The sequence below is a fragment of the Komagataella phaffii genome, chromosome 3, assembly GCF_000027005.1.
Source record: "Komagataella phaffii GS115 chromosome 3, complete sequence".
In the NCBI taxonomy this organism is placed as follows: domain Eukaryota; kingdom Fungi; phylum Ascomycota; class Pichiomycetes; order Pichiales; family Pichiaceae; genus Komagataella; species Komagataella phaffii.
In genome coordinates this window covers 94,539-110,219 of record NC_012965.1, presented here as the reverse complement: position 1 = coordinate 110,219, position 15,681 = coordinate 94,539, and the positions used below count along the sequence as shown (strand labels likewise).

The following is a 15,681-nucleotide window of genomic DNA, read 5'->3' as shown; positions in this document are numbered from 1 at the left end:
ACACACAGCAACAATGGAAGACTCTCAATTGATTGATGAAACCATCGTCCGGCCAGAAGTAAAAATTCCCGATCACACAAAGAACTACATCAAATACTTATCGGAATGTTCATTGTCTGAGTTAGAAAGTGAGCTTGGTAAAGTCACTTGCTGGAACTCCAGCAAGACCGATCTATACTATTGGGTCCCTCTACTTAACCGAATGGATTCTATTTTGAAAGAGAAAGTTACCAAGTACAATTTAGAAGAAGAGTTTGCAAAACCCGTTGAGATTCAACCTGCCGATGAGTCTCTACTGGCGGCAATACTTACTTTTTCTAGTTTGTTGTTTGCTAACTGTTACAATAACTCCATATACGCATCAACTAAACACGTCTACAATCTTATTAATTGTTGTTCGGTACCCGTTTTATTGGCTGCGTTACGTCTGTGCGTGGCTCTGGGTGATGCTACAATTCAAACCGGTACCATGAAATACAAAGAGTCAAAAGTAATAGACAAGTTTGTAAACATGTCCATTGGTTTCCTTCCTCCGACGCCGCCGGTACTTTCGAACAAACCAGTAAGCTTGAATGCGGGATCACCTACAGATCCTGGTTCTGAGGGACAGTTTAATCTTGCTGATTGTTGTAAGCTTACTAGCCGTAAGGTTCCAACAAAATGGAAAATGCTCGACTTTGAGTACTACAATTCGGACGAAAAACGTACTAATGAGATCGGCCCTAAACGAAAAAAGTCTAAGTTAACACCAACAAATACACAGTCATCATCCGGCAATGATGCCTCCTCCTCCAAGCAGAAATCCGTCAACTTCAGTAGGGAGGGAGTGCAACATTTAATAATCTCAGAAGAAAATATGCGAAAATTCAGTCTTCAACAGATCTTTGATAAATTTTACGACAAATTACCCAAAGAATGCTTTTTTGATTTTGCATTGGCAGTACAGATAGCAAAGGCCTTTAACACTGACACATTCGAAAGCTTGAAATTGAGACAACAGTTAGTCTCTATTAAGTGCATGGCTATCAGCTACTTGTCTTGTATGCAATCAGCAACGGACTTTCTTGATAGCGTACTTTCATCTGACTCTACTCTCATCAACGACTTGTGTGAATTAATAGATCCCTCTTTAGAGACACCAGATATCATTTACGAGTCTGCAGGAAAGGCTTTGGAGTGCATCTCCTATAGAAAAGTGTTCTCTTTGGAAATATTGAAAGCACTCAATGGACATGTCAGTTATGGCTCTCTGTTCCGTTACATCAAACAATACATCAAGATGATGAAAGATGATTCTGTGGTAATCCCGGAGAATCGTATCCTTTTGTTTAATTTGCTACGGAACTTGTTGGCTACGAAACACGTTGCTCAATCCTTATCCAATACAGACATATTAACTCTCTTGATAGACCTATTATCTATCAGATCTTCGCATAGATTTCATTTATCTGCGGGAATAACTGTTTTGTGTCAATATATTGAAGTCATTCCACGAAGTTTAGACAAGTTTATTTTGAACAATGGCTTCCAACTGTTATTGAAAGCAATCGATGATGAAATCCATTATTCCCTACAAAATCCTGGAATTCCCCCCGCCGATATAATTGTGTCGTATAATATCTCATTTCATCAAATGCTTTACCTGAGAGAACTGATGATATTTGTTCTTTCCTTGATTCAAACTGATTCTGGAGATAGAATGAGAAACCTTTTTGATTCTATACTGCTGGAGCATTTCAACTTGGTATTGGACAATCCAAAAACCTTTGGTTCACCTATTGTTATATGTGTTGTGTCGAGTGTATCCGCCATTTTACATACAGAGCCAACTGCTTTTTCTATTTTGAATGAGTCTGGAACTATTGACCGATTGTTGAAGAGCTATCCACAGCTCTTCGACTCTTCCAATGACTTAATTCAATCATTGTTTGATGTTTTTGGCGCACTTTCTTTAAACAAGGATGGTTTAAATAAAGTCGTTGAGTCAAAGTCTATTGACATATTTTTTGAAATTTTCAGAAACGATAACTATTCTTACGAACTTGTGGAAGCAGCACCACAGCTGGCTAACTCTTTAGACCAGCTGACCAGACATTTTCCAGAGCTGAAGCCTATTGTTATGGACAATATTATCCGTTTGATTGAAGATATACCCAACATTGTGTCAAAAACTTTTCCTCCGACAGAATTCTTTCAACACCCTAATGGTTCTTTTTACAAGTCCAAAGATGATGTCGTAGTTGAGAAGGAAGAAGGTGTTGAAAAGCTAAAGCCTTTAGAAGCAACCCGAGGTGGTTTAATGTATGAAAATGTTACTTACTTGATAACTGTTCTTTTGGAACACAACTCCAGGTGGAAAGATATCACTAAGAAAATAACGTTTCAGAAGCTTCTCAAGTTCATCATCATTGATAATGCACCATATGATTTCATTGTTTCTGACTCTTTGTACAGTTTCATGGGTGTTCTCAAGTATTACGATGATGAAGATAGGAACTACGGTTTTGTCCCCCTATTGGACTGTATTGACGAGTACACTTGGAAACTGCATGAATTTACCCATTATGAAAAGGATGACGTCTCATTTTTCTCTCAATATGAAAAAATGGAGAACGGGAATATTATAGGTGGAAAAGTCATTGATAACATGAAGACTTTGAACGCATTATTTTTTCTTTTAACAGACTCATATTTTTCTCCTGGTAGCCTTTTTTCGGAACGGATGGGCCAAGCATCCAGTTATTTTACATCACAGAAGGGGGCTAAACTCTTGAAGGAGTTAGTATTATACTTTAGGAGGCTTATTTTAGAGGAAGTTATTATCCAGAGGTTCACTCCAGATTCTGTTTGTGAGGATACCACATTTTTTGCGAAGGTGGATTTTGCTCCCGTTCAAATGACTCTTGGTAAGCAGTCAGATGTAAAAAAGAAGATAGATTCTGCTCCTAACACTAAAAGTAAGAATATTGCCCAGCTTAGGTTGCAAATAAACAGAGCCCACACTTGGCTTGGATTCACGTTTGGCTCAATTTGCCGTATAACAATGCACAAAACGCAAGATAGGCCAGCGTCCCTTGGGTTCAAGAATGCTGTCCACATTTTATCCGATTTCACCATCTACATCACTGAATTATATGGTAACATATCAACTCAAGACATATTGATTGAACGAGCATATCATGGTATTGTTACCAGTCTGTTGTATAGGTTGCTTGTCACCAGATCCAGAACTTTGGATCTAGCTATTTTTGCGTTTGCTATCGTTCTTCTTCAATCGGACACTTTCCAAATATTGAAAAAACTTCTTATTTCTTGCTCTACCCAGTTAACCACTTTTGATCCCGAGAAACTAAAAGAAGAATCAAAGAATTTTAAGACAGTTTCTATGAATATTGAAAGCTTAACCCTCCATACTATTAGGTATATTCTGTCCATTTTTGCGATAGTTGGAAATAAGTCAAATTTGACTTTGATTCCTGCCGCAAGAGTATACTACGAGGGTGATATAAGCGGCTTTGGAACGCTTCATAATGAATTGGTCCCATCATTCCTTACTCAATTCAGACTGTTTAGCTTGGGTATGCTTCTTGAAGTACTGAGCCCCCTGGATGATGGCATTGACCTGCTTTCTTTTGACAAGGTGGTTCGGAGTTTTCCGCCCGTAATTGTTGAACTATTCATCACGATTAGTAAAAATGCTTATTCGCATCTAGGTGAAAACTCGTCGACGGTTCCGAATGGGTTACTCTATCCATTGGTTTGGCAAAATGTTCATCCTACAAACTCTCGAGTTGATTATTTGGTCAGCTTGGGCCTTGATAGAAGCGATGCCTTAGAATTTTTGAAATCCACAGGCAACTCTCTGGCACCAATTTTGAAAGATGAGGTCCCTTTTTATCAAGGTGATCTCTCGCAAGACCGTATTGAAGAACTAGCGGCTGAGGCTAAGAATCGACCGTACATTGTCCCCAAGCTAGAACCTTTGAAGCCACAGTACTCCAATTTTTCCACGCATGATGAGCTAGTGTTTTTGCGCAAAGCTAACGAATCTGCTTTTGTTGAAAGGTGGTTCATTTTTGCTGAATTGTTTCCTGATTGTGTGGAAAAACTTTCGGATCTACTGATTCATGTCTTTTTGAAGAACCCAGGCACAACCAGTAATTTTGAGCGAACTATCCTTAGTACTCTTCTTGCTATTATTTTATCTCTTGATACGTCAAGCTCAGAAGACGAGGACAAGCTTGCTGGAACTATAGGGTTATTCGCTAATCTAATCAAGGACTCTGAGGTGTATGATCTCGGAACAGAATCTTTGGAAGGGTTTCTCTCATTTTGTGCAGATTCGATTTCTGCTGAGTTTGTTAATTGCAGCTGGTTTCCTAAATTGCTGTTTGCATTTGAGCATATTCTCGTGTTCACTTCTTTTCCTGAACCTGAGAAATTAGAAGTTGGCATAGCCGATATAGTAGAGGCTCAAATACCGAAGTTCGCCGATAGTTACCGGGCTCCGTCAGCTCCCTTGGATGAAATTTTTGACACAATCATTCATTGTAAGAATCTGAAGACTATGGAGGTCACAATCGCACTTTCAAGGGTACTTTCGATATTTGCAAAAGATGACCTCAAAGCACGAAAAATATTTGATAGTGGCATCCTGAATGAACTGATTCGTGCATCCTCTTTGTTTACTGACGACTCAAACTTTCCTAAGCTGCAGAACTATCTGCTATTACTGATGCGAACTTGTATGGAGACTGGCCCTATATTAGAAACGCTGATGGATCACTATCTCCAGAAGAAGTTATCAGATTCTAGAACTTTGAGTACGCTTTTGAAAGCAAATGGAGTATTAGCTGCTAGAAACCCCCAGATTTTGGCAGAATGCATTGGTTCTTCTGTTAGGCTTTCTAAGTGTGTCGATCCTTTAGAGAGCTTGTCAATTGTACCTCTAAAGAAGGGTAACGAAATCGAAGATTCAATAATGACTGATGCCACAACCGGTAAGTCCACAGACGAACTAAGTGAAGAACCCGATTATAGACAGAATACTGGACTAGTTCATACACTAATCTTAGAGCTAATGTCTGTTTGCAAGAATGATATATTTAGCTCTCCTGAAAGTTCTGAGCCCATTTCCCCGGATAATATTCGAAAATCAAAGCAAAAACTTTTGAAACTGTTTGAGAATAAGCATTTTGGTTATGCCGTATTTTTGCTTCATGCGACTGCCGAGTTGGTTTCTAGTTATAAGCAAAGCAAACTTGAATTTTTGACATTCTCAAGAAAGAAGACTATTCAATCCTGTCAAAGACCTCGGCCAACGGCTTTGAATTTTATCCTTCATACTTTATTGGGCACAGAAAATTCTGGTGATTTTGATGAATCAGAGACACAGAGAAGAGTTATTGTTTCAAATCTTATTAAAATGATAGTATTTGGGTTTGTTTCCACACCAATCTCTAAGTTTGATCCTAATCTACCTACGAAAGTTGACCCTGACATGACTTATGTCAGGCAGTTCACCACTGACGTTTTATCCAAAGTGTTAACTGATACTCATAGCTCTGTCGAGTCACCCAGTACAAGGTACAGAAAGCTGTCAGTCTTTACAGAATTGCTTCAAAAACTGATCTCTGAAAAAAGGGATTTGTGTGGACATGGTTTGGATATCTTGTTCACTAAATACGATGCATATCAGATGACTAAAGTATTGGTGGAAAAGAATTTTGCCTCACTTTTAACGAGTCTTGTTTCTTCATTTGATTTAAACTTCCCTAATGCTAATGGTGTGATGAAGCCTTTGTTGGGGTGCATTAGTAGTCTTGGCCGTATCAAACACACTTACAGTGACTTACTAAAGGATGGGCAAGATGGTGAGGACACTCACAGTACAGACAGTGAAGAGGAGGAGGACAATGATGAAGATATGGATAATAGAGATGACACTCCAAATCTTCTCAGAAATTCGACTCTTGGAATGTATGATGTTGCCGATGTTGACAACGAAGATTACTCCTCTGAGGGGGGTTATGAAGGTGGTTACGAAGATCTTAGTGAGGACAATGAGCACGGCCCCATAGAGATTATATTCAGCGATGACGAGGATGACGATATTGAAGATGATGAAAATGACACTTATCAAGGCTCATCTGATATGGTCATAGAGGACTTAGATTCTGCAGAAATTATAGAGGATGATTCCAATTCCGAGGGACCCACTGATGAAGAGTATGAAATTGTTAACAATGGAAATTTCTTGATCAACGGAAGAGAGTATGAAAATGTTGAATATGATGAATCCGACGCTCAAAACGATGCCTCTTTTGATGAAGAAGTACCTTTTGATTCGGAGAACCCTTCATTTGATGATGATGCTGGTGATGATACCGATTACGACGGCTGGTTAAATATACTAGGCGCTGAAGATGGAGATGAAGACGAAGAAGATGAAGATGAAGATAATGAACATGAAGAGCTAAACAGACACCATATCGGATCTCGTAGAGGTAGGCAGATTGTTGAAATCGATCGACTTGGCGAGGAAGATCCAGATTTATTTGCTTCTGGAAACATGGAAAGTAGTAGACTTCGATCAATGATCGAGCATTTGTTCGAAGCAGATGATCAAATTGCCGGTGCATTTGAACGTGATGGCGTTCGAGTTAGTGTGGTTGATAATAATGGCTTGATTGGATTAGTTGATCGTCCTTCAAAGTTTATGAAGCCCCCCAGCTTAGAAATGAAATCCTCCTACGAAAGGTGGAGTGTTGCTAACGATATCTACGGTAAGGTAGAGTATGATGCTCTCAGGTTGCTACCTGGTCTCATCAATATGTTGTTTCCTCCAAGTTATGAAATTTATAAGGAAAAGAAAGAAAGAGAAGAGCAAAAAAGGCTTGAACGAGAAAGAGAGATCAAGAGACAACAAGAAGAGCGTGAGAAAGAGCTTCTTGAACGTGAGAGATCTCGCCAACTGGAAACAGAGCAGCAACAATCTCAGGTCGACACAGCCGACGCAGAATCAGATGAAGAAGACTCTGAACCTATCATTATTAATATTGGCGGTGAAGATGTTGACATAAGGGGAACCGGCATAGATCCTAGCTTTCTTCTTGCGTTACCTGATGATATGCGGGAGGAAGTCTTCACTCAGCACATCAGAGAGCGAAGAGCACAATCATCGGGTGACAATGCTTCCATGGATGATATACCTTCTGAGTTTTTGGAAGCCCTACCTGATTCAATAAGAAGGGAAGTACAAACTGAAGAATCCAATTTCCGTAACTTCCTTCTTCGAGGTAATGATGAAGATGATTCTGATCAGTTTGATTTATCCGAAGAAACAGACTCAGCTTCACAGTCGACCAAGAAAAAATTTGTGTTGAAAAAACACAAATACTACCGTACACCGTTGGTAGACAAATTTGGGATCTGTGCCCTGATCAGGTTCTTGTTCCTCCCTCAGAACAAATATGATATTGACTCTCTAAAACAGGCTTTTTTACAGCTATCTCATAACAAGCAAACTAGATCTGAAATAATGCAGATGTTGCTGCTAGTACTGCATGAAGCAACTCAAGATCAAAAGGCCATTGAAAGAATATTTTATCAATTAACAAGTCGCAGCAACTCTGCTGCCCAAAAAATTCTTTTGAAAGAGGAACCAATTTCCGATGGTGGCATTGACTCTAAGGAGTTAGCATTGCAACAATTTCCTATAAGTTGCACTCCCCTGATACTCTCAACTCAAGCACTCGAAATTATCAACTACCTGTTAAACGCTGATGTGGAATTCAGGTACTATTTTTTGACTCTTCATGATCATCAGCAGTTGTTGAAGAAATTCAACAAGAAACAAAAACTAAAAGAAAAAGATTCTTACCAAAAGGGTCCAAACTATCCAATCAACAGCCTGTTGTCCCTCTTGGATCGGAATATCTTCCTGGGGGATAGCTTTGTATTGAAACAACTTTGCTATGCTGTACATATTGCAACCAAACCTTTGGGAAAATTCAAAAAGCTTCAAGAAAAAAAATTGAAGGATGGGGAAACAGTTAAACCGGACGTTCAATTTCCGTTTGTATCTGACGAAAATCTGAAGAAACTTGTATCCATTTTGGTTACAGATGACTGTACTTCTTCTGTATTTAGGAAAGTGGTTGGAGGTTTACAAAATTTATCTATTCTCGAAGAAAAAAGATCGATTCTTGCACAAGAGATTTCGGAGAATGCTACCAATCTAGGAAAGCAGTTGGTTGTCGATTTAGAACAACTTTCTTCAAGAATCAAGAATGCGGATGAAAATGTTGATGAACTTTCTTCTGAAACATTGGAGAAATTCACTACGGCCAGCTCCAAACAAGCAAAACTTTTGCGTGTATTGACAGCGCTTGATTATCTATTTTATACCAAAAAATCGGCCGATGCTAGTGAATCTGAAATTGAAGCACTAACAAACCTTTACAAAAGTTTGGCTTTGGGACCATTATGGGGTGGATTAAGCGAGTGCTTGGTAACTCTTCGTGATAAGAAAACCCTGCAATATATTGCTACAATCTTATCTCCATTGATTGAATCTTTGATGGTTGTATGTAAGCACAGCAAGGTAAAGGAACTACCTATACGAGAAGTTTTGAAGTATGAACAGAAAAAGAATGATTTTGTTAACGAGCCGATCGAAAGTTTGTTTTTCACTTTCACTGACGAACATAAAAAGATATTAAACCAAATGGTACGTGTCAATCCCAAACTAATGAGTGGGCCCTTTTCTATGTTGGTAAGAAATCCTCGGGTATTGGAGTTTGACTGTAAGAAAAACTACTTTGATCAACGGTTGCACGAGGGAAATGAAAAGAGACCAAAACTCTCTATTTCTGTTAGCCGTGAGCAAGTGTTTTTGGATTCATACAGAGCACTATTCTTCAAAAAAGTTGATGAAATTAAAAACTCAAAACTGGAGATTTCTTTCAAAGGTGAAGCTGGTGTAGATGCTGGTGGTGTGACTCGTGAATGGTATCAGGTTTTATCCAGGCAAATGTTTAATCCAGATTACGCACTTTTCATACCGGTTGCGTCTGACAAAACCACATTCCACCCCAACCGAACATCTTACATCAATCCGGAGCATTTGTCATTCTTCAAGTTCATCGGACGTATAATTGGGAAGGCCGTCTATGATAATTGTTTTTTGGATTGCCATTTTAGCAGAGCTGTCTACAAAAGAATTTTGGGTAGACAGGTCACGCTGAAGGACATGGAGACACTTGATTTGGACTACTACAAATCTCTTGTCTGGATCTTAGAAAATGACATCACGGATATCATAGATGAGACATTTTCTGTGGAATCAGATGATTACGGCGTGCACACAATAGTTGATTTGAAACCGAATGGCAGAAATATTCTTGTAACAGAAGAAAACAAACAAGAGTATGTTCGCTTGATTACAGAATACAGGCTGCAGACTTCAGTCAAGGAACAAATGAACAACTTCCTGATAGGATTCCATGAAATCATCCCCAAAGACTTGGTGGCAATATTCGGTGATCAGGAGCTGGAGCTACTCATTAGTGGACTTCCTGACATTGACGTCGATGATTGGAAGGCTAACGCAGTGTACGAGAATTATTCTCCATCCTCTATTCAGATTCAATGGTTCTGGAGAGCTGTTAGGTCTTTTGACGTCGAGGAAAGGGCCAAGTTGCTACAGTTTGCTACAGGTACAAGTAAGGTTCCGTTAGGAGGATTCAAAGAACTTACTGGTGTTGATGGCGTTTCGAAGTTCAGTATTCATAGAGATTACGGGTCCACAGACCGGTTACCATCGTCCCACACCTGCTTTAACCAGATAGATTTACCAGAGTATGAGTCTTATGAAACACTTCGTGGCTCCTTGTTGTTGGCAGTAACTGAAGGTCATGAAGGGTTTGGACTGGTGTGATACCGTTTATTGTGTATTTATAATTTAGTCTAACTCAACCAAACTAATTACTTAAACAGATCTTGCAATGCGCAGGAGCGAAATTATCGTTACATCAGAAATTGTAATGTGGTAGTTAATTGTCTGTCTCACAATGAAGCGTAAGACGGATGACCATAGTGGTAACCCCCGGAAAAGCAAGTTGCCACCCAGTCTGCGAGATAAAGTGGAGGCTGCAAAACAAAAACTAAACGGAACTCCCACAGGTAAGACAGTTGAAAAAACTGCTCTCAATGTGGAATTACACCCGCTGTTAAAGCAAAATGTTACCAGCTCAATCATCCCTAAAGATTATAATCCCGTGCTACACACAAAGGTCAGACCTGGTTTTTCTGCTTCTCAGCTAAATCCTTATTTAGATCAAACGACGTTAAGCAAACCAACAAGACCCTATAGACCATTGAAATTTGTGGAGAAAGGAACTTATGTGAAAAAAGCTGAGGAACAACGAGAAAGACTTAAAAAGCAACAAGAAGAGCAGCAATTGAGATCCGAAAAAGAATCGCTTGGTCTTGAACCAGATGAAGCACTCGGTGAACAATACTATAAACCCATCCTACCTCCTTCGATTGAACCTTGGGATAAGCCACTGTTGAAAGGAAACTCATATGATAACTTAGATGACGTTACATTCCTTGACTCAGAGGACGAAGATAATCCAATCACCATATATATTCAACATCCAGTTCCAATACCGTGCCCATGGGAAAAGAATGAACCGGCCCCGCCTTCCTTATACTTGACAAAGGAGGAACAAAAACGTCTTCGACGTAACGAACGAGCAATCAAGCACAAAGAAATACAGGATCGGATCAAACTAGGGCTAGATCCAGCTCCTCCTCCGAAAGTCAAACTTAAGAATTTGATGAACGTGCTTACGAATGATGCAATCAAAGATCCTACCGCTCTAGAAGCAAAGGTACGAGCAGAGGTGGAGGAAAGAAAGTTGAAACACGAAATGACTAATGAAGAGCGCAAGTTGACTCCGGAACAAAAAGCTGTAAAGAGGGAATTGAAGAAGATGAAGGAATTAGACCGGGGTATATATTGTGCTGTTTTCAAGATCGACAGATTAGTCAACCCAAAGCATATCTATAAAGTTGACATTAATGCGAAACAGAACTCGCTGGTGGGGTCGATTGTAAGTGTTAAAGATACATTTTCGTTAATTGTGGTTGAAGGAGGTGAAAAAAGTATTAGAAAATACAAGAATTTGCTATTGAATAGGATCAATTGGACTGAGAACGAACACAAGAAAAAGCCAGAGGGCGAAGAGAAAACGGATCAAGAAGAACCAATTTTGGAGGACCTTTCAAGCAATCAATGTTTTCTACTTTGGGAAGGGCCAATTGCTGATTTTCGTTTCCGAGGCTGGTCCAACAAGCAATTTGAAGACGAGCTGGAAGCTCTAAACTTTTTGGGCTTTCATCAAGCTGAAATGTATTGGAGAGAAGCCAAAGTTACCTTCTCCCAATAAACAAGACAATAGTGATGATTAGGTAAGCGAATTCGGCTGATACCCCTTAGATTCTCGACGTAGAACTAAACTTCCTTACCCAATCAACCAACCTCAAATATAAATTGTATACTATGGGAGCCAATTACGTTATTTTTGGAAAGACTGTCCGTCCACACGTTGTAAGTTTTGATTTTTGAGATCTGCAAACCCACTGAACATACATTAACTGTCGATAGTTAGCATTGGCTACACTTGGAAGCGTAGCTGCAGGTATTGCTATTCCCAAGTTTCTTCCTAAAGACGAGCCAATTCAACAGGCAAATACTCCAATCCAGAGTGCTGTTGAAACTGTGAAGGATGGAGCTGCTAAAGCTGCTGAGACTGTCAAGGCAGGCTCCGATAAGGTTACCAGCGTGGTGACTGGCAATTCGGATGACATTGATGTTGAAAAATTGATCAATGATTTTGTTACTTCTGTTGACGACAGAAAGCAGTAGATATAGATTATTGTTTAGAGATTGAATGAGAAAATGCAATGTACTAGTACCCTATGAGCCTTGACGGAGCGTGCTAAAGGATGAAGAAGGAGGTGCCGGAGACCAGCTGAAAGGAGGAGATTTGCGAAGTCGTAGACCAATTGTCTACTTAGTGAACGGGCTCAAAATGCGGCAGCATTCGGCCTATTTAACGCCATTTGTAGCCGTCAGTATTGCCATAGTTTTACATTATGGAGGCCCTGTTATTACATGTCGCGCTGACTCCTACTGGAATTCTTACCAACTAATAATGTTATTGCTAGCCATTGGAGACTTTCACATTCCTGATCGTGCCTCAAGTATTCCGGCAAAGTTTACGAAACTGCTGGCACCGGGTGACAAGATTCAGCAGGTTCTTTGTTTGGGAAATGTTTGCGAGTCACCAAGCACATTAGAATTCCTGAAGGGCATATCACCAGACTTTCAGATGGTCAAAGGAGAATTTGATAGAGATCTAAGTTTACCCACCAGTTTAGTATTCAATTATGACAAACTGAAGATAGGGCTCATCAACGGTTTCAACGTGATTCCCAACGCGGATCCTCTAAGTTTACTGACTCAAGCAAGATTGATGAATGTTGACGTATTAGTGAGTGGAGGGACGCATAAGATTGAGGCTTATACCTTAGATGGCAAATTCTTCATCAATCCAGGCAGCGCAACCGGTGCATTTACAACAAAGGCTCCCTCAAAAGCGGACTTGGAAGCTTTAAATGTCGATAAGAATTTGGCTGAAGACAAAGAAGAGGATAATGACGGCAAGGAAGATAAAGATAACAAGGAGAGAGAACATCAAAAACAGGCAAATGAAAAGACGTCAGAGAAACCTTCACCTCAAACTTTCAAGGGTGAAACATCCAACCAGGTAACTCCGGACGAAGATGATCTTGATAATATAAATACAGACTCCCTGGAGCAGCTGGACCCAATTCCAAGTTTCTGTCTGCTTGATATTCAAGGAAATGTTTGTACATTGTATTTGTACACATGCATTGATGGAGACGTCAAGGTAGACAAGGTGAGCTATCGTAAAGAAGACTAGAGAATGAATATTTGTATGACACTTGAGGAGTTTGGTCCTCTCTATCTGGGAGAGCCCTAGAATTGATGAGTTTGGGGACGCTAGTGTCCGGGTTACCCCCACATCGATTCTCTATAAGAGCGCACTCAAAAACTTTTCATCCCATCACCATCAGCTAGTTAATAAGTAAGTTAGACAACTGAATTCTCAATGATAATGGATTACAATGATGACTAGAGTGCATTTGGCTCGAGACGTTTCTGTCGATGTGGAAAAACTCACGCTACCTTAAATTTAACCTCTGAATTTTCTCTTATCAAAAGGAACAATTTTTTTTTTTATGTGGGTTGTACTAACAACGATTAAAGTATTTGAATATTGATAACTCCTTGTATAGTAGTTAATAGGTAAATCTACTTTGTGATACACTCTTTCTTCGTCCGTTGATGAGAAAATGTAAGACCGCTTGCCGGGTAAATCTTAGTTGAAAGCCGTTGCATGAGGGATGCTGTTCTTTCTCAGGGAAATCGGCATCTGTTCATGCTGTCAGTCCAGCCGGAAAAAGATAAGTTGAGTCTGCCGGCTTTGTAGACTAGCACGGTACAAGCAAAGCGATGGCTGTTCAGGTCGAGTATTTATCCTTCTTAATACCCCAAAAACCAACATTCTCCTCCAGCCCATTTGATAACAAAGCGCTTCGGATCTTCTGGTCTCAAAGAACTCCGAAGAACTCGGAATACAACAAGCTGACCTGGTCGATATTAATCCTACCTTGAATATCAGCTCGATCTAGCAATTGGCCCAACCATCTGCGAACAGTTAGCAGCGCGTTCAAGCTGTACAAACGATGCCTGCGCATTCCCTGTCTACGAACGCTACAAAGCCTCATCTCTCGACTTGCTCAAATAAAAAGCTATCAATTCGCCCATCAGCTCAATGGTTAGGTCTAATTTCCTGCTACTAGCTCCCATCTGCCAGCTTTCTAGTGAGTCCTCACAAGACACGCTAACCGACTGGATGTTTAAGCAAATGGGACATTTTTGAGTTGTACACGTTACTGGCCCTCCCATGTGCATTTCAAGCACACTCCGAGCCCTCGGTGCTACCAAAAGCCTACCCCACTCCCTTCAGAAATGGGCCGCTTCGGCTATCTCTGTTCTCTAACCATCACCAAAAATACCTAGCATCCCTCTCCTTCTACTGTTTTTCTTTGTATTCAACAACGATGCCCAATAGGCTCATACCATTGGCAAATCCAGCTAATAGGGTCCTTCAACTCGATGCTAAGTTGCTAGACAACGAAATATCGGATATGCTCTACCGGCAGCTATCTGGAGCTTTTAACAGCAACAGACTTCCGAGTTGGCTTGGGAGAATCCATTCCAACTATGCCTCTGAGTTAAAGCTCTTACTGGAACTACTTATCTTTAAAGTAACCGTATGGAACAAGCACTCAAGCTATGGCCTCACTCTTCAGAATCTGGTAATGTACGATGGTGGTGTTCATAATAAAAAATTCAGGTCGAAACAACAGTCCGAACTCAGGGTTACAAAGAAAATACTTTTACTGTCATCCGTGTTGCTTGGGTATTTTGTCAAAAAGATTCAATCGTATGTGTACTCTTTCGAAGATTATGATCTAGAGACTGATGGAGAAGACTTGAGCACCTTAGAGAGAATTAGATTAAAGACTATCAAACTGTTAAAATCCCAGATCTCCACACTGGAGAAAGCACATTCCGTTCTCTCATTGGTAAATTTTGTTACATTTCTGGTATCTGGAAGTTTTCCTGACCTAACTACTCGAATCCTTAACATTAGATTCAAACCATTGGTTACTACGCAAGTGGCCTTCGCTTCAAACCCAGAAACGATATCCTATGAATTTCAAAATAGACAACTAGTGTGGAACACATTGACAGAATTTATTGTGTTTATTTTGCCAGCATTATCAGTACCTAAGTTTACCAAGTCACTGGTAAGCTCGATAACAGGAACTTCACCCAAGTCTAGCCAAGTGACTGACGAGGACCTAAAAGTTTTTTCTTCTCTTCCGGAAAGAGTATGTGCTATATGTTTCCAGAATTCACAAAATTCTGACTCGGGAGCTCAAAATGATATTTCCCTCAACGATACTTTAGTCACCAATCCATACGAAACTACCTGTGGACATATTTACTGCTATGTGTGCATTCTTTCAAAATTGCAAATCTTCAAGGAGGAAGGCAAGAATCTCCCAAAGTCAGATCCGAACAAATACTGGCATTGCTTGAGATGTAATGAGCCAGCTTCTTGGTGTCGAGTCTATACTGGAGATGTGGAAGACGCGTTGAGACAGAAGGCTGTTGAAGAAGTCACAGAGGATGAAGATGCTTCAAGTGAAGACGAGGAAAAAAGGGATCAAGATTCAGAAGGTGCTAAAACTGTTTCCCAAAGTTTCCATCACGTTAATGGATCAGACTATCAAACAGCATCATTCATAGAGCAGGCTGAGCTGAATGAAAATGAATACACAGACGGTTCGGAAGTGGAAATATATGATGCTGAAGATGAATACACTGATGAAGAAGTAGATGACGACTCTCCAGGTTTTTTCGTTGGTGCGTTATAGAGTTACGGTTAACAAGATGGTATTAGAATTTGTTAAGTAATCATAATCATGTAATGTGTCACGTGACTGTTTGTA

The 15,681-nt window shown here is 40.0% G+C and overlaps 4 protein-coding genes across 4 annotated transcripts; all 4 read left to right on the top strand.

Annotated features, from left to right (window-relative positions):
• Positions 1 to 13: 13 nt before the first annotated feature.
• Positions 14 to 9,940, top strand: PAS_chr3_0044 (E3 ubiquitin ligase of the hect-domain class; the record flags this gene model as incomplete). Its single annotated transcript, XM_002492207.1, has 1 exon — positions 14 to 9,940. One exon carries the CDS (start codon positions 14 to 16, stop codon positions 9,938 to 9,940), a length of 9,927 nt encoding a protein of 3,308 aa, XP_002492252.1.
• Positions 9,941 to 10,073: 133 nt separating this feature from the next.
• PAS_chr3_1147 (uncharacterized protein) lies at positions 10,074 to 11,456 on the top strand (the record flags this gene model as incomplete). The annotated part of the gene is made up of 1 exon (XM_002492206.1): positions 10,074 to 11,456. One exon carries the CDS (start codon positions 10,074 to 10,076, stop codon positions 11,454 to 11,456), a length of 1,383 nt encoding a protein of 460 aa, XP_002492251.1.
• A 768-nt stretch (positions 11,457 to 12,224) lies between these two features.
• Positions 12,225 to 13,016, top strand: PAS_chr3_1146 (uncharacterized protein; the record flags this gene model as incomplete). Its single annotated transcript, XM_002492205.1, has 1 exon — positions 12,225 to 13,016. One exon carries the CDS (start codon positions 12,225 to 12,227, stop codon positions 13,014 to 13,016), a length of 792 nt encoding a protein of 263 aa, XP_002492250.1.
• Positions 13,017 to 14,220: 1,204 nt separating this feature from the next.
• PAS_chr3_0043 (peroxisomal integral membrane protein) lies at positions 14,221 to 15,606 on the top strand (the record flags this gene model as incomplete). Its single annotated transcript, XM_002492204.1, has 1 exon — positions 14,221 to 15,606. One exon carries the CDS (start codon positions 14,221 to 14,223, stop codon positions 15,604 to 15,606), a length of 1,386 nt encoding a protein of 461 aa, XP_002492249.1.
• Positions 15,607 to 15,681: the final 75 nt, after the last annotated feature.